General features: G+C 37.1%; 4 protein-coding genes across 9 annotated transcripts in view; 3 read left to right on the top strand and 1 right to left on the bottom strand.

Moving 5' to 3' along the window:
• LOC111459466 (DNA topoisomerase 6 subunit B) overlaps positions 1–4,046 on the top strand; it is a 6,735-nt gene extending 2,689 nt beyond the window's left edge. For both annotated transcript variants that reach the window (XM_023102388.1, XM_023102389.1), the window contains 12 exons: positions 235–341; positions 553–655; positions 769–854; positions 938–1,134; positions 1,622–1,737; positions 1,853–1,938; positions 2,108–2,180; positions 2,811–2,902; positions 3,080–3,218; positions 3,301–3,395; positions 3,522–3,696; positions 3,806–4,046. In XM_023102388.1, coding sequence (XP_022958156.1) covers positions 235–341; positions 553–655; positions 769–854; positions 938–1,134; positions 1,622–1,737; positions 1,853–1,938; positions 2,108–2,180; positions 2,811–2,902; positions 3,080–3,218; positions 3,301–3,395; positions 3,522–3,696; positions 3,806–3,952 — 1,416 coding nt within the window. In that variant the 3' untranslated portion in view covers positions 3,953–4,046. The remainder of the gene's footprint in view (positions 1–234; positions 342–552; positions 656–768; positions 855–937; positions 1,135–1,621; positions 1,738–1,852; positions 1,939–2,107; positions 2,181–2,810; positions 2,903–3,079; positions 3,219–3,300; positions 3,396–3,521; positions 3,697–3,805) is intronic.
• A 237-nt stretch (positions 4,047–4,283) lies between these two features.
• LOC111459470 lies at positions 4,284–9,487 on the top strand. Its single transcript, XM_023102393.1, has 12 exons — positions 4,284–4,597; positions 4,841–4,981; positions 5,446–5,494; positions 6,369–6,386; positions 7,123–7,238; positions 7,338–7,451; positions 7,758–7,808; positions 8,213–8,301; positions 8,392–8,452; positions 8,538–8,615; positions 8,799–8,900; positions 9,167–9,487. The coding sequence occupies exons 1-12, from the start codon at positions 4,475–4,477 to the stop codon at positions 9,290–9,292; spliced, it is 1,068 nt and encodes a 355-aa protein (XP_022958161.1). The 5' UTR covers positions 4,284–4,474; the 3' UTR covers positions 9,293–9,487.
• An 86-nt stretch (positions 9,488–9,573) lies between these two features.
• Positions 9,574–13,663, top strand: LOC111459465 (FT-interacting protein 1). Of its 5 annotated transcripts, none has more exons than XM_023102385.1 (3): positions 9,574–10,438; positions 10,698–10,862; positions 10,945–13,663. In XM_023102385.1, exon 3 carries the CDS (start codon positions 11,146–11,148, stop codon positions 13,459–13,461), a length of 2,316 nt encoding a protein of 771 aa, XP_022958153.1. In that variant the 5' UTR covers positions 9,574–10,438; positions 10,698–10,862; positions 10,945–11,145; the 3' UTR covers positions 13,462–13,663. The 5 variants fall into 5 exon arrangements, with proteins under 5 accessions (XP_022958153.1, XP_022958151.1, XP_022958155.1 ...); XM_023102383.1 differs by having other exon boundaries at positions 10,692–10,862; XM_023102387.1 differs by lacking the exon at positions 10,698–10,862.
• Positions 13,664–14,035: 372 nt separating this feature from the next.
• LOC111459757 (enoyl-[acyl-carrier-protein] reductase [NADH], chloroplastic-like) overlaps positions 14,036–16,796 on the bottom strand; it is a 5,164-nt gene continuing 2,403 nt past the window's right edge. Inside the window, exons 3-13 of the mRNA XM_023102791.1 lie at positions 16,562–16,671; positions 16,404–16,459; positions 16,240–16,324; positions 16,114–16,161; positions 15,747–15,821; positions 15,552–15,663; positions 15,373–15,424; positions 15,150–15,201; positions 14,988–15,045; positions 14,626–14,724; positions 14,036–14,531 (exon numbers count right to left, since the gene is read on the bottom strand). Of these exons, the coding sequence (XP_022958559.1) occupies positions 14,377–14,531; positions 14,626–14,724; positions 14,988–15,045; positions 15,150–15,201; positions 15,373–15,424; positions 15,552–15,663; positions 15,747–15,821; positions 16,114–16,161; positions 16,240–16,324; positions 16,404–16,459; positions 16,562–16,671 (902 nt within the window). The 3' untranslated portion in view covers positions 14,036–14,376. The remainder of the gene's footprint in view (positions 14,532–14,625; positions 14,725–14,987; positions 15,046–15,149; positions 15,202–15,372; positions 15,425–15,551; positions 15,664–15,746; positions 15,822–16,113; positions 16,162–16,239; positions 16,325–16,403; positions 16,460–16,561; positions 16,672–16,796) is intronic.

The following is a 16,796-nucleotide window of genomic DNA, read 5'->3' as shown; positions in this document are numbered from 1 at the left end:
CAAAAAAAGAACAAAAAAAAAAAAAAAAAAGAAAAAAAAAAGAGAGTATCTTCATACATACTGTCTGGGTTCAACCAGAATGTTATGTGTAATAGCGACTAGTTTTGATTTTTAGTGTTGCGAAAATGACTACGTATTATATCATGTATAAGAATGAAATCATGCTGTTTTCTTGTATTCTTCCACTTGACGTTAAGATGTGACACATATTTGTAAACCCCTGTCCTTTTGCAGGCATTAATTTGGTCTAAGATGAGTACCGGTCTTCCTATTGAGATCTCATCATCAATGAAGGGTCAAAATTACACTTCATTCTGCCGCTTAGATATTGATATCCATCGGTATGAGCTTTGTGATGCTTCGATGAATTTTATGATGTATTTTGATTACTGACTCGATTTTCTTCTTCTCGCTTGCAAATTGGAACCAGTATAGTTCCCTTCTCTTATGCTGTTCTGTACTGTCCATTTTAACAATTTGAGTTAACTTAAATGTAATTCCCGTTTTGGTCTTTGGTTCTTGTGGCCTCATTTTATCTGTGTCACCCTACAGGAACATTCCTCACGTTCATGTCCAAGAAAAACGTGATAACAAGGATCTATGGCATGGAGCTGAAATTCAAGTTGTAATTGAAGGAAATTGGACAACTTACCGGGTATGCTCTACTTCACTAAATCTGATTATTCCCCACTTTGAGGAACTTCCCGTCTCTAGAGTTTCTGGGTAAAGATTTCACTTCTTTTATATATTCCATCCTTTCTAGTGCAGTCGAAAATTTTGTATTACATGCGGCAGATGGCAGTTATCACACCTTACGCTCAATTTCTTTTCAAATTTGTTTCCGATACACCCGAGTATGCTCTCCTCTCGCTCTCCCATGCACATCCAAAACAATTATTATGCATTTTATATGACATGCTTTTTTATTGTCATGCAGTAAAAATATCACAATTAGATTTTCTCGAAGAACAGATGTTATGCCTCCAGTTCCTCAAGAGACGAAACATCATCCATCTGCTGTTGATTTACTATTGATAAAGCGCCTTATTGCAGAAACAGCCAAACAGAGCCTTTTACAGTTTCTCCAGCATGAATTTGTAAACTTAGGGAAATCATATGCTGAGCGATTAATTGGTTAGGATGCCATTCTCATCTTAAATATTGTCCATATCAATTAGTTGCAGAAACTTTTATTTTGCATGAGGTTTTCTACTTTCTGCTCCAAGCACCCTCTTTTCCATGGAAATAGAAACAGTTACACACAACAAAAAGAAAACACCGGGAAGGAAAAGAAAAGAAGAACGAAAACACTGATGGGGGAAATTAAATAATGTAGTAAAAAAGTTTTCCAATATTACTCCATGATGTCAAGGATGGCGTAATTATATGGTTACGTGACTTAGGGTCCTGGAAGGTGTTTATTTTCATGCGGCTGAAGAACTGTTAAGCTTTTAAGGAACCCCTTTGATCAGTATTACTAGATATTGTTCATAGTCTATTTAGCTTAACGTATTTACTTACATTGATTTATTTTTAGTTTTTTTGAGTTTAAGTTGATTACATTCTTTAAAAATAAAATTAGAAGTTGACTGCTTATTTTGGGATCGATTATCTTTCACAGGAGAAATGGGCCCAGAATTTTGCCCCAAAATGTCTGTTAAGTCTCTGACATCTCAGCAAATAGTTCGTATTCATCAGTTGTTTCGTCAAGCCAAATTTGACGATCCTAGTGGTGATGTGAGTTGCCTCTTGTTTGATATATTTAAATCAGAACTGTGAGCATGGTCTTTAAATCTGTTCTTGGTTTCTGTATATAAGTTTGTACAAATTATTTTTCTACACATTTTTGCAGTGTCTTAGTCCTGCTGGGGAGTATAATCTTCGTCTTGGAATTATAAAGGAACTGCATCCTGACATGGTTGCTACTTATTCAGGCAGGTTGTACTTGAATTAGGAATTCTGCTATTTGGGCTAGATCTGTATGCTTCTTATTCTTACTTGAAGCTGATATTGATATGACGTGCGTATATATTCTTTTATATGCTTGATTTTCTGCATTGGTGATTTGTATCATCCTACATGTCAATTTAATGTTTAATGTTTGCAGTGCTCAAGTTTTTGAAGGACATCCATTCATTGTTGAAGCTGGTGTTAGCATTGGAGGCAAAGATGTGAAACAGGTTTTTTCCTCATTTGTCTAATTTGTATTGATTGACCATTTAAATACTATACTAGCTTGCGTTATTTACATCATTCCATCCCGTCCTAGCCTGCTAGAGGAAGTAGTCCGACAAAAATAATCTCCTCCTTTGACATTGGTCCTGTGCATGCACATTTAATGACATTTTAACGTCTTATTTGAATTCCAATTACTTATATAATGAAGGAATTACTTGCAGTGTTTTCAAGAGCTCAACATCTATTTGTATTATTTGTAATTTGCTATATAAAGTAATTAATGTCAACGGAGAATGCAAGGCTCCAGTACTGGTTTAACATATCCGGCTCACATTTGTGAAATACAATCCCGACTATTCTGAATTTTTACATGATGTATCTAGTTTGTGTAAGGACGTTGATTTCCACCACAAGCGTGGAACTTATGCTTCAATGGTCACAACTGGCGTTATATCACATTGTTTTCATTCGTTAGCTTTACAAACTGATTGTTTCATTAAGATGGAATGAAGGGATGGTCGTATTTTATGTACATACGAGTAAAATTCTTCAATAAAATATTTGATACTGAAAGGTATTTGACTAAACATTTAAGAGCTGGAAGTAAATAATGAAACGTTTTTTGATTACAGGGTCTGAACATTTTCCGATTTGCAAATCGTATACCCCTTCTTTTTGAGCAAGGTGCAGATGTTGTGACTAGGACTGCCCTTAAGAGGATCAAGTAAGATTGGAAGCACTTAATTCTCTCACTTTAAATTTTATCTTCCTTCGATGGTGGAATGAAATGCATAGATGTAATATTGTTATGCCAATTCTAGCCATGGAAGCTCGAGTTTTTAAAATTAGGCTGACTTTCATCTTGGTCATTTCCCCTTTTTCTCCCTCTCCCTCTCTTTAGTTGGAGTAGTTATAAGATCAACCAAACTCAAGATAAGATTGGTGTGTTCGTGAGTATTGTTAGTACTAAGATCCCTTTCAAGGGAACTGGAAAGGAGTACATTGGAGATGACATATCTGAAATAGCATCTGCTGTCAAGGTAGATATTTTCATTTGAACTACAATCTGCATTTGTGACAGAACGTTTTCGATAACTTTATGCTGACGTTGTTTGTTTCCAGTCTGCCATTCAGCAGTGCTGCATTCAGTTGAAAAGCAAAATAGTGAAGAAAATACAAGCACGTGAGCAGCAGGAAAGGAAACGAAATTTGAGCAGGTAATTTAAGCATTCATCTCAATTTATGCATCTTAGATTTCATTTTTCAAAATGTTCTACCATTTTGGAGATTTACCACCCTATGCACAAGTTGATATGATCACATCGCGTTGACTTGGTTTATAGATACATCCCGGATGCAACAAATGCCGTGTATAATGTTTTGAAAGAAATGGCTCACGTGCATGCATCGAAGAAGAAACGCCATGACGGTGAGAATGCCGAAATACTCAGTAAAGTATCTGCTCGCGTGATTACAAATGAGACTTTGAGGGATAAACTTGCACAACATGTTGAACAGGTGATGACAAGTCGTGTCCTGCTCGTGCCTAATTTTGAGTTATGAACTAGTCAGTGCAATATTAATTTGGTGTACTGGAAATCACATTCGATAGCGTTTCTTTTTCCAGGTGGACCACGAAATGGCGATGGAATATGCCACACAAAGTGGAGCAAGTGCGGAGTCCAAAGAAGAAATATATATTCAGTCATTGGATGCTACGGATAACTTCACAGACTTTAAAAGCCCTTTGTTTGTTTTCAGACTTGTTCATTAACATTCATTGATATGATTTATTTTAACAACTCATTTGATAATAAAATAGATACAAAACACACATTATCATTTAGCATTTGTTGTACCAAACTAAACTAAATTGAATTGCCCATCTTTTTGGTCTCAGAATCAGCAAGTTCTGAAACACAGGCAGTACAGTTAGACAGACCAAGCCCAAGGGATATGATTTCCTTTCAACAGTCCCAAAATCAAAAACTAGTTTAAAGCTCCTCCAATCCAACAAGAATGCATCGAAAAGGAGGGGTCAACCATGGAGCTTGCGTTCCATAAAAGAAGATACACACGTCTTAATCTCATACTTGGAACGTAAATTAGAATTAAGTTGATTGACTCGGCAAGTAAATATTAAAAATTTATGAAAATTTAAAATTAATTGCCTTTTTCTCTCTTCTCCCTCGACTGTGGTGTCGGATATCAGCGAAGCCAATAGCCTGTGATACTGAGAATTTGAGCTAAACAATTTCGAGTTTTCTGGTGGGGAATTGAATCATTGAATTTGAAGATGGCGAACCCTCCCCAGATCGCCATTCTAGGAGCTGGAACTTTCGTCAAGACGCAGTACATTCCCAGACTCGCTGAGATCTCCGATCTTCTTGTTCTTAAGGCTATATGGAGCCGCACCGAGGTCCTTTTATTTTCTTTCCCTCCTCGTCCTTATATTTGTTCGGTGAAAAATCTCAAAGCAATGAAATCAACTTGAAGTGATTTTCCCGAACAACCACTTTATTTTCAGTTTGTAAAACTTCTTTTGTTTCGGTAAAATATTCTTTTCCTCACATTCGATGCGTATAGAAACTGGAAGAGATGGATGAAGAAATGCGAAGTAATTTGTTGATTTGAACTAATGGCTAGTAATGCTGGCTTGCAGGCATCGGCCAAAGGTGCTGTCGAACTTGCTAGAAAATATTTTCCGACGGTGGAGTGTAAGTGGGGTGATGCGGGTCTTGATGATATAATTCAAGACAATTCAATTCCTGGAGTTGCTGTTGTATTAGCTGGGCAAGCTCAGGTATCTTATTCTCGATTTGGTTATGAATTGCAGACTCCCTGACGTTATTGCTCATGTAGTTTTAATCAAATATTATGTATTTCATAGTTTTTGTAAACGTAATTCATAAATGTGATATCCACTTACGATTTCACTATATTTCTTCTGTAAATGTTATGAAATTAGCTATTTACCTGAAATCTTTTGCCCAATATTTCTTTTGGATTCGACCGTATTCCATTCCTAATCTTTAATCCATAGCACTTTATTCAGCTCCCACTCATGAATTAAGAGAAGGAAATTTATTACTATTGCCGTCTCATCTAAGATCCATTATACTTAGACCAGACTGGACAATATTGTAAATTTTATTTTGGTGGTAAAGTAAAGGGAGGAATGCACATACATTACAAGTTATATTAATTTTTATGTCGTGGCATTGACACTTTATGTGCCGTTCTTTTCATTTGAATCATGCCTTGTAGGTTGATATGTCATTGAAATTGCTAAAAGCTGGGAAACATGTCCTCCAAGGTAATTCATGCCTCAACTAAAAACAGACTCTAGTTTTTCTTGCTTCTCTGATTATTTCCATATTGATGGATTCACTCAAAACTCATGTGTTTGACCAATTCCATGCCAAATAGTAGCATAAGCAGTGTTGAGGGGATACTGTGCAGTCCATTCTTATGGGCAGTTTGGCTTTCAGGTTCTATGTTAATTGTTTGTTGTATATTATGTCACCTTGTGGTTTATCAGTAAATATAGCACAAGAATCTCAATGACGGATGCTGATGTCCTAGAGATGAATCTTATATTGCTAGACAGCTAAGGTCCTCCATTTCGAGCGACCAGTTATGCTTATTTTGTCCTGTTAATTTTGATGAAAAGAATAAAATAATAGTAAAGAAATGCAACTCATTCTGCAGACGGCATGAGATTTAGAAGATTTATGTACTAACGTTTGTGTAGCATGTTTTACATGGGCTGTTGATTTATTAGTTTGGCCACATTTTGAGTTATCTAGTTTTTGATTTGTCTCGTACTATTAGAAAGGAAAAGATTCATTAGTAAAAGGTTAGATTCACAGATTTAATAGAACTCTCTACGATTGAGATCCTCTTTTGGTTTCTATGTTTCTTCAAAACTACCAGTGAAAATTACCTCAAGTAAGGTAGTAACATGAAATAATCCAGACCAAATGAAGAAAGAATTTTAGCTCTTACGTTAAGATACTTTCTATTGATGTATGGTTCTGTATGATAGACTAATAATGTTCCCCCTTTTTTCCTTATGATTATTATTATTATTGTTTTTAATTTAAATATCTGTGAGTATTCAGCCGACTAATATTCCCCTTGTTTGGATTTCTTTTTATGTATTAACTCCCAATTTCATGAATCTGAAGAGAAACCAGCAGCAGCCTGTAAGTATCCTATTTATTCAATTAGTTTCTTGACTATTTTTAACTATCATCAAATTAATTGTTCTTGAAATTCTTCCTACTTACTCCTGACATCTGTATTCCTTCCTAAATGGGCCTTTGTTATTTGCACATTAGCTTTTTGGTCACATCCCAATCATGATATCTTGCTGTAAGAATTGCTTTTTCCTTGTTGCATCTCAATCTGTTGAGAAGCCCAGTCTCTTGAGAAATGTGAATGTTGATCTGGAAATGTAAATCTTTAATTGCCTATCACATAGATCTCAATGCATTTCACAATCAGATTTGGCACTAATTATGAAACTGAAAGAAAAATGAAAATTCTGATGGGCCAAAGTTGAGCCATAGGTCAATAGATCATGCAACTTTATTGATCATAAAGAAAATATATCTTAATCTTCTGAGTTATATTGAGTTGAATGAAGGTAGGAGCTCTCATCTTAACCTTTTCTAGCAAAGTGGAAAAAAGAAAATCAAATGAGTATCATCAAAACCATGAACCCCATAACACTTGGAAAGGAAGTGACTTCCCATGAGTGCCACTTGTTTCCTTGATCTTACGGCAATTAGTGTCATTTTATTCTATATATATACAGTGCATTTGTTTCTGAATCTCCAGTTAAAAATCAGCTAAAATGGCTTGGGGCTTTTATCAATTCTCAAAGTTGAAAATGTCAAAAAGTTAATTTTCCTAATTGGCAATATGTTGTTAATGCAGCAAGAAGCGAGTTGGAATATGCACTTTCAAACTACAACTCTATAAGTGCTAATTTTCTTAGTAAACCATTATGGGCTGTGGCAGAAAATTATCGATTTGAACCAGCCTTTGTTGAGGTATTTGTTTGTAGGGTTCTTTCTTTCTTTTTTCTTTTTTTTTCTTTTCATTTACGTATTTCCCGTACTTTGGCAATATGCTCGTTTATTGCTTTGCAGAGCAAAAACTTAATTGCTGACATTGGGGATATGATGAGCGTCCAAGTGATTGTTGAAGGATCAATGAACAGTTCAAACCCCTATTTCTCAAGCTCTTGGCGGCGTGACTTCACTGTAAGTGTTTTTCTCATAAACCATCTCAACACAATTCTTAGTTATTCTACATGTCGTTTCCCTTTTCCCCATCCAATCATGATTGTCATGTCTAACATTCTTCCATGGGAGAATATGGTACCCCGTATGATACGCATTGGAGTGCCAAATAACAACTCCTCTACTTTTATTGTATGGAAGCTGGGATAAATATTGTTCTGGTCTACATCATGTATTTCCTTGATGTGTTTATCTATTTTATTCCTTTTTTATCACACTAGCATATTCTTATCTTCCATTGACAACATATGTCTTTACTTGTGTTAGGGAGGTTTCATTCTGGATATGGGTGTCCACTTCATTGCTGGATTAAGGATGGTAACGCTTTTGAAACCTTCTTTCACTTCGAAAAAACATTTGTGAGCTCCATCCTAATGACTATCGCTTGTTTTCTTTTACGAATTCTTAAAGGTCATTGAACAAACATTACTCTTCGTTTTCAAGGAAATCAAACGTTACTCTTACTGTTCCGCTGCATACTCAAAATTGACAAAGCCTATAAATCAGTACACGTCTGTCAATAAGATGACGTGGTGATGAACATTGTATAGCCTAACTATGAGAAAGGCTCTGATCTGTGGTAAAATAATCGCCTAGTCATGCACGACACTTTTACTTCATTCCCGGCGGCATCACCCTTAATATATAATACCATTTTCTTAGGAAATAATGGTGAACAGATTCTTAGTTCGGAAATTTTAGTTTCTTACATTTGTGAACAGCTTGTTGGATGTGAGGTGGTCTCGGTGTCAGCAACAACCTCCTACGTGGACAAGTCCTTACCTCCGCCTGATAACATATCCTCGCTCTTGTAAGTTTTGTTCGCCTAGTGCTAATAAATGAGTCCCCAACAAATTTGAAATCCTAAAAATGAAGAATGATGACATTTTCCCTCCTCCAGCCAACTGGAGAATGGATGTTCAGGTGTTTTTGTAATGGTAGTCTCCTCAAGATCACCCAGGGTATGCTGCTATGCAAGAAGTGGAAATTCTTTCTTAATCACTCAAAACATTCATCGATTTACCGAATGATTTTTAATTTCTTCAGATATTCTGGCGAGTTGTGGGCTTAAAGGGAACGCTGCAGATCGAGCGTGGTAACCAGGACGGAAAACATGGCTATCTGGTACATCGTTTAATCAAACGTCAACCTAGTTTACTTTTTCCAAAAATCTTCAGCTTAGTTTTGGGCACTGGTTCTGAATATCAAAGCTTCAAACCCTCATTTGTCCTAGCGATTCACTAACTTCCATGGTCTTTTTCACCTATGACCCATTTCTTTTTTTGATATCTTTGAGTTCATGTTCAGGTTTCCCTCTCTGATGCTAATGGACAGAATAAATGCTCCTTCTATCCATTCAGTGGAGTCACCGAAGAGCTAAAAACTTTTATTGATGCTATATCTGCTAAGGTAGCATCATAGATAATCACTACACTGAGTGGTGTTTACTGTTTAGCAGGCCTTTTTAAGTGCTTAAAGATGATTAGAAGTTTTACTTTGATCTGTTATCTTATACCTTTTAACTAATTAATTTTTTTATAATTAAAAATAGTCTGAAAATTTCTATTTTTCTTCAAAAATTACTTATAAAAGATACGTCGAACATACACTTAGTAAGTTTATTTTGTGATAGTAAAATATAAAATGCAGTGATTCTATTTCTGGTATTATTGCAGGGAAGTGACTATAAAGCTGATGCTCGTATATCTTTTGTGGAGGGTGCTAGGGATGTTGCAGTCCTAGACGCAATGCTTGAATCCGGAGCAAAGCATGGGGCTCCTGTTCAAGTGAAAAGATTTTAACTTGAGCACACCTAATAAACATGGTGTTTTTCAACAGAATTAGGTACCATTAATGCAGTTCAAATAAAAAATAGCATGTGTTTGAGTGATATGCATTCAGGAAATACTTGAACTACACTTTTCATATTTACTTGCCTCCATTCTTCTGACATTTTGATTGTAATAAAGATGATATTTGATCTACAATTCCTTCAACTTTGACTGAATTTATTGTTTGTGCCATTATCCCTCGGCATTTACAGGACACTAGCTTCTTAACAAGCACATTCGATTACTTCAGAAACCGCCATTGAAAGCCAGTGATTCCACACAAACCCATCAAAACCAAACATAGTTAAATTGAAATTAGATTTCAATTTTGTTACTTTTGAAATTACACCGAAACATGCCTTTAAGAATTTTAAATCAAACACAATCTTCATGCTATTAAATTTGATTTTAACCATTTCAAAATCATGTTCACTACAAACAACATCCCAATCTCAACTAAATAATGAAACGTATTATCATATTCTAGTGTTGATTCTCATGGGAATAAGAGGGTTGGGTCAAGTAATTCTGGGACTAAACTTGTACTCAAAACCAATCCAACCAACCACACCTAACACACATTGTGTCTAATTATTTGCTCAACCACCCAACAATCTGAAAGAGCTAGCACTATCCTTGCCTTCTTGGTTTCCCTATCAAACACTTAAACTCACAATTGACTGGTCTTTCAATGCAAGAGGTTGTCCGTTGTTTTCCCAGTTGGCCTTAGCCTTATCAAGACTCCTTTATTTCGGATATCATTGTCCCCTTCGAAGCTTAGCGAGATATAATTCAACTTCTTCCCATTTGGAGAGGGTGCTTGAACGGACAACATCAGACAACCCTCTTACACACGTCCAAAAACCAACCACAGCTTTCCACACGTGCGCTATGCTATTTGTCTGCACCTGCTATGGACATAGAAAAAAAGTTGTTATCTTGTTGGTTTTTATCTGTGCTCTTTTCAGAGATTCAGTCTTCATGTTCAGATTTCGGACCCCACATTCTCCCAAAACCCACTTTCTAATTCAGTTCACTCTTTTAGATACCTTTCATTTCAACCCTTCAGCTCCATTTCATGTACTAAGCTCTCTGTTCAACAGTGCTTTGAGAAAGGTCAATTCTTTTTTGTTCTTTGTCCTTTAACAAACCCATCTTTTCTCCTTGAAGTTGCTTAGTTTTATCTACATATTATTTTATCATGTTGGTTGGAGTGGTTATAGCTAATGTTATTTTATGAGGTCTTGTTTTCTTCTAGTTCTGGCTATTATCAGGCATTTAAACAAACGAGCTGTCTTTCCTTGAACTTGGAGGTTACTTCTTGTCTTAAATCCATTACTTGTAAAAGGGAACCTGTTTATTTGTCTAGGAGTAGATTGCAGCGCATTATGATTCTCGTTTAGCATGAGAAATGGCTCTGTTTTCTGTTCTTGTTTGCCGAGAAAGTGCTTGCAAGAAGAAGGGTAAATGTGAAGTAAACAAATATGCAAGTGTGCGTTACACTGGGAATTGAACAAATTCCATGAGAATCGAGTTTCATGTGGGTTTTCCATCTTTTATTAACTGAACAAGTGAGTTCATCAAAAGAGTGAAAGTATGGTGATCTCTTGTTTCATCTGCAGGTGATTTTGCAACAGAGTTGGAAGGACTCACAGAAGCTATCTGAGTGTTCCAGAATTTCATCCCTTTCTATGTTTTCTTTGCTTCTAGTTGCTCCATTACAAATCTCGCCTAATAATTCTTGAGTTGAGGAAGTTGAAGGCTAGACTTATTCTGAGTGTATAAAAGTTTATTGCTTTTTGAGGATCAGGCGAAGTAGAAATATGCAGAAGCCTCTTCAATCTCATGATTTTGCTCTTAAGGAGACCTATCCTAAAATAGGGGCGGTGTCAATAATGGGAGACAAGCTGTCTAGTACGTATGACCTTGTGGAGCAAATGCAATACCTTTATGTTTATGTGGTGAAAGCTAAAGATTTACATGGAAAAGAAGTCACTGGTAGCTGTGATCCTTATGTGGAAGTGAAACTTGGAAATTATAAGGGAACAACAAAACACTTTGAGAAGAAGTCCAATCCTGAGTGGAAACAAGTTTTTGCTTTCTCAAGAGAACGAATCCAAGCGTCTCTTTTGGAAGTGGTGGTGAAAGACAAGGCTTACGTAATAGATGATTTCATGGGGCGGGCTATTTTCGATCTCAACGATGCTCCAAAACGTGTCCCTCCTGACAGTCCGCTGGCACCGCAATGGTATAGGCTGGAGGATCGAAAGGGGGATAAAGTCAAAGGAGAGCTTATGTTGGCTGTGTGGATGGGAACTCAAGCAGATGAAGCATTTCCTGATGCCTGGCATTCAGATGCTGCAACTGTGGGATCTGAAGCCATTGCTAGCATCAGATCAAAGGTTTATCTTTCTCCCAAACTTTGGTATGTAAGAGTAAATATCATTGAAGCTCAGGATCTAGTACTGAGTGATAAAAGTAGGCATCCAGAAGTTTTTGCGAAGGTTATTATTGGGGCTCAAGCTATAAGAACCAGGATATCTCAAAGCAAGACTATAAATCCAATGTGGAATGAGGACTTACTGTTTGTGGCTGCTGAGCCATTTGAGGAGCCATTGCTTCTGACAGTAGAAGACAAGGTGGCATCAAACAAAGACGAAATTCTAGGGAGGTGTTTGATTCCCCTGCAAAATGTGCAGAGGCGATTAGATCATAAACCTGTTAGCACTAGATGGTATAATCTTGAGAAACATATTATTGCAGATGGTGAACAGAAAAAAGAAGTTAAGTTTGCCAGTAGGATTCATCTTAGGATTTGTTTGGATGGTGGGTATCATGTGTTGGATGAGTCAACCCACTACAGTAGTGATCTTAGGCCTACTGCAAAACAGTTGTGGAAATCTAGTATTGGGGTTCTTGAGTTGGGGATTCTTAGTGCTCAAGGGCTCATACCAATGAAGATGAAAGATAGCAGAGGGACGACTGATTCCTATTGCGTGGCAAAATACGGACAGAAGTGGGTTCGAACGAGGACTATTGTAGACAGTTTCACTCCGAAGTGGAACGAACAGTACACTTGGGAGGTTTTTGATCCCTGCACTGTTATTACTGTTGGGGTGTTTGATAATGGTTATATAGGTGGGGGAAGCAGCGTAAAAGATTCAAGGATTGGAAAAGTTCGGATTCGGCTATCGACCCTTGAAACTGAGAGGGTCTACACTCATTCATATCCACTTCTGGTCCTTCATTCTTCAGGAGTGAAGAAAATGGGTGAAGTGCAGTTGGCTGTAAGGTTTAGTTGTTCATCTTTGATTAACATGTTGCATATGTACTCCAGCCCATTGTTGCCAAAAATGCATTACATTCACCCATTATCAGTAATTCAGCTTGATACCTTAAGGCGCCAGGCTATGCAAATTGTGTCGATGAGACTAGGCCGTGCCGAGCCTGCGTTGAGGAAAGAGGTCGTCGAGTATATGTTGGATGTGGATTCACATATGTGGAGCATGAGGAGAAGCAAAGCCAATTTCTTCAGAATAATGGGAGTTTTTGGCGGCTTGATGGCCTTTGGTAAATGGTTTGATCATATTTGCAACTGGAAGAACCCCATTACAACAGTATTAATCCACATCCTTTTCATCATTTTAGTTCTTTATCCCGAGCTCATTCTTCCAACCATCTTTCTCTACCTTTTCGTTATCGGTATATGGAACTTCAGGCGTAGGCCTAGACACCCCCAACACATGGACACCAGGTTGTCTCATGCTGATGCAACTCATCCTGATGAACTAGATGAAGAATTTGACTCCTTTCCTACATCCCGATCTACCGATATCATTCGGATGAGATACGACCGCCTTCGGAGCATAGCCGGGAGGGTGCAAACTGTGGTCGGGGATCTTGCAACTCAAGGAGAAAGGTTTCAATCGCTACTGAGTTGGAGAGATCCAAGAGCAAGTGCTCTCTTTGTAACATTCTGCTTGATTGCCGCTATAATTTTGTATGTTACACCATTTCAAGTTATTTGCCTTGTTGCAGGCATTTATGTGCTGAGGCATCCAAGATTTCGCCACAAACTTCCTTCTGTTCCTTCAACCTTCTTTAGAAGATTGCCTGCAAGATCAGACAGCATGTTGTGAGCAGAAGTTTATTTGAATTAGTGTTCATTGCCTGTTATATGTATTCCATGACATTAACTAGTTAGATACTATGTACTTGTTACCCTTGGAAAATGATTCAAAGTCTCTTGAAACTCCATCTCCTTCGGTTTGTTCACTTCGAAGTCTATGTTTAATGGTATTCAACTCCATGAATCGAAAAAGAAATATTTATTGGTTCTCCCTCCTATTTTTATGAGAATGAATCTTTTTAGGAAGGATTAAGAAAAAAAAAGTCCAAACCTAGGAGTGAACGGTGAGATAGAAATGATTTGGAAGATCCAAAACAAAAAATAGTAGTATTTGCGAGGAATGGATTGTGAATGGATTGTGAGATCCCACATCGATAGAACAAGAATAGAAACCTCCTTAGCCGACATATTTTAAGAACCTTGAATGGAAGCTTGAAAGGGAAAGTGACAATATCTACTAGTAGTAGACTTGAAGCTAAGACGTTTGAAACTTTTCCTACAAAGGTGCCAAGCTTAGTGACGTCTCGTAATGAATAAGAGGCACATGGCTTGCCATAATTTCAGATTTTTTCATGATATTTGGATAAATTCTTAAGATATCCATTTTGATTTGTAGCCGAATCAGTGGAAAAGTATAAGTGTTCAAATTATTCCTCAGAATAAGAAGAAATATTCTCAAACATAACGTACTATCACAGTGCCTGCATCCAGATTTGGACGTTTAGGAACTATCCTCTTGTGGCGGTTACAGTGAGCATAATCAGAAACAAAATCCAAAATCGAGGCAGCTTAGCCAAGCCATTCTCCTAGAACCAATTCCAACAATAGGAAAGAAGAGTCATGAACTAGCTGAGGCAACAACACTCTAGGCTAAACTTCCTAAGCTTGGCAAGGCCATCATCAATCAACCAATCTGCAAGCAAATTTAGTGCTTGTCTGTTGGAATATCTAGATCCTTGAACATCGGGCTATCAACTCCCACGCCCATTGCATTCAAACCATTATCTACATAAATAACAGCTCCAGTAATAGCAGAAGCCAGAGGTGATGCCAAGAAGGCAGCTGTATTCCCCACCTCCTCTGTTTCATCATATTAAAAGGAGCATTTCAGTATGAGTCAGTAATGGTAAAGTGAGAAAAGGAGCATGCTCACAAGAATTGATGGAAATTTTACCAGCAGATAGTTCTTTCTGCAGAGGTGCATTGACCGATGAATAGTCAATCATCATGTCAATAAACCCGATTGCTTTTGCAGCTCGACTTCTTAGTGGACCTGAACACGAGCAGGAAACAGATATTACAAATCAGGAGACGAAACAAGCACGAAATGGATATTAGAGTAGAGAATTCAAGAGTTTCCATGTGGAAATTCACATATAGAAACATTAGTAATATTGTGATTCCCAAAAGGAACAAGAAACACATAATTCAATGTAAATCTAGATAAAATGCCTTTTCAGCAGCAGATACTGTGTTGTGTTTTCAGAAAAATAAAATAGTGAAAAAAAAAAAAAAAAACAGAAGGGCAAGGTTTACCCGCAGATATTGTGTTGACTCTGATTTTGTGCTTTCTTCCAGCTTCAAAAGCAAGTACCTAGAAGAATAATAACCAAATTCCAAAATACAACACTCTCATTATGGTAAGAAAGAACAGTTCCAGCCCCACAGAAAGAGAGAAATAGAGGGAAAATTTTTTACTCGTGTATCACTCTCCAAAGCAGCCTTGGCAGAACTCATGCCACCTCCATACCTGAATTAAGAATACGATTACAATGATATCCAAGTGAAATTTTGGTGATACAGACCACCCTTATAAGAGAAAAATGTAGTTTGAGAAGAGTTGTAAGAGAAAGCAAAGGGGGCAGGCCAAGCATATTTTCCTTGAATATAAGGTTGCCAAGCAAACATGTTACATGCATACCCTGGAATGATTCTTTCAGAAGCTATGTACGTGAGGGATAATGAAGCACCACCTATAACAAAAACCAAAGTTCTCCTTATATATGCTTTCCTTGTCTCGCCTAACAAATAACTGGAAAAAAAGCTACTGTGTAAAAGGCAAAAACGAAAAGTCTTTATAATGGAAATATTTCAACATGCCTGGATTCATGATTGGAACGAAATGCTTCAGTAGAGATATATAAGAGTAGCTTGATGCAGATAAAGCTGCTAGATAACCATTCCGAGATGTTTCCAACAGAGGTTTCGTTACCTATTACAAAGAGCATCTTTGTTTTATGGAAAACAAGCAAGGTTCGAAAGGCTATTATTGAATGAAACTCCCTAGCTAAATACCTCCGGTCCATTAGCAAGGGAGTGCACAAGAATGTCAATGCTGCCAAAATCTTGCTTCACGCACTCAGCAACTTCCTGCAAGAAGTTTTACATTTTTCCAGCGCATTAAAATAGAAGCACGCAAATACATTAGGAAAGTCCAATGAGATAATGACTCATAGACGTGAGCAAACTCCAGCACAATTCATTCAAGCAACACTCTCATGCATATAAAACAACAAGAGATACTAGCTACTTGGCTTTTGGCTTTATCAGTTGTATAATCTTGTAGCAAGACTTCAAATTCATTCACGTGGAAAATCCACCATATCACTAAGAAAATATTTTCCATATATAGAGGTATTCAAAGGGAATGCTATGTGTGTACCTTCACAGTCCAATTTGAGGATCCTGCATAGCGTTTGTTTGTTTTTATCTGCATGGATGGGAGAAACAAGCGTGCTCAACACAGAGAATTAAAGATTTACCATACCAATAGAGATTGAAAAATTACATCTTCAGGAACATCCTCCGGGCTGTCAAAAACTGCATCTAGAGGATATACTTTTGTGATCTCCATAAGTGAACCATCTGGCAGTCTGAAATATTGAACTGTTTATAGGCAAATAACACTTTACTTTGGTAAAAATATGGATAAAAATAAGAATGATATCTTACACTCGCGATTCATCGAACTTTCCACGTCTGAAGCTGGATTCAAAAATGTTCAAGGCCTGAAGAAGAAAAGTTTCTAATGCTAAACATTGGCCCAAGAGATAACCAAAAAGATTTGTGCAAAAAAGACATTAACTATTTGAGCAAGCTATTTCACTTACAGGCACCCACGTGCCAACAAGAATTTCAGCACCAGCTGCCGCAAGAGCTTTTGCAATCGCCCACCCATATCCATTATCATCAGCTACACCAGCGATAAATGCTCTCTTACCTACACATCAGAAAACTAGGTTCGTTGAAAAATTTTCATGTAATTGTTAGTTTTCAAGTATTTCATGCCTGGACGCAAAAAAAAAAAAAAAAAAAAAAAAAAAAAAAAAAAAAAAAAAAAAAAAA

The sequence above is a fragment of the Cucurbita moschata genome, unplaced genomic scaffold (genome assembly GCF_002738365.1).
Source record: "Cucurbita moschata cultivar Rifu unplaced genomic scaffold, Cmos_1.0 Cmo_Scf00022, whole genome shotgun sequence".
NCBI classification, from domain to species: domain Eukaryota; kingdom Viridiplantae; phylum Streptophyta; class Magnoliopsida; order Cucurbitales; family Cucurbitaceae; genus Cucurbita; species Cucurbita moschata.
This window is presented reverse-complemented; position numbering and strand designations above follow the sequence as displayed.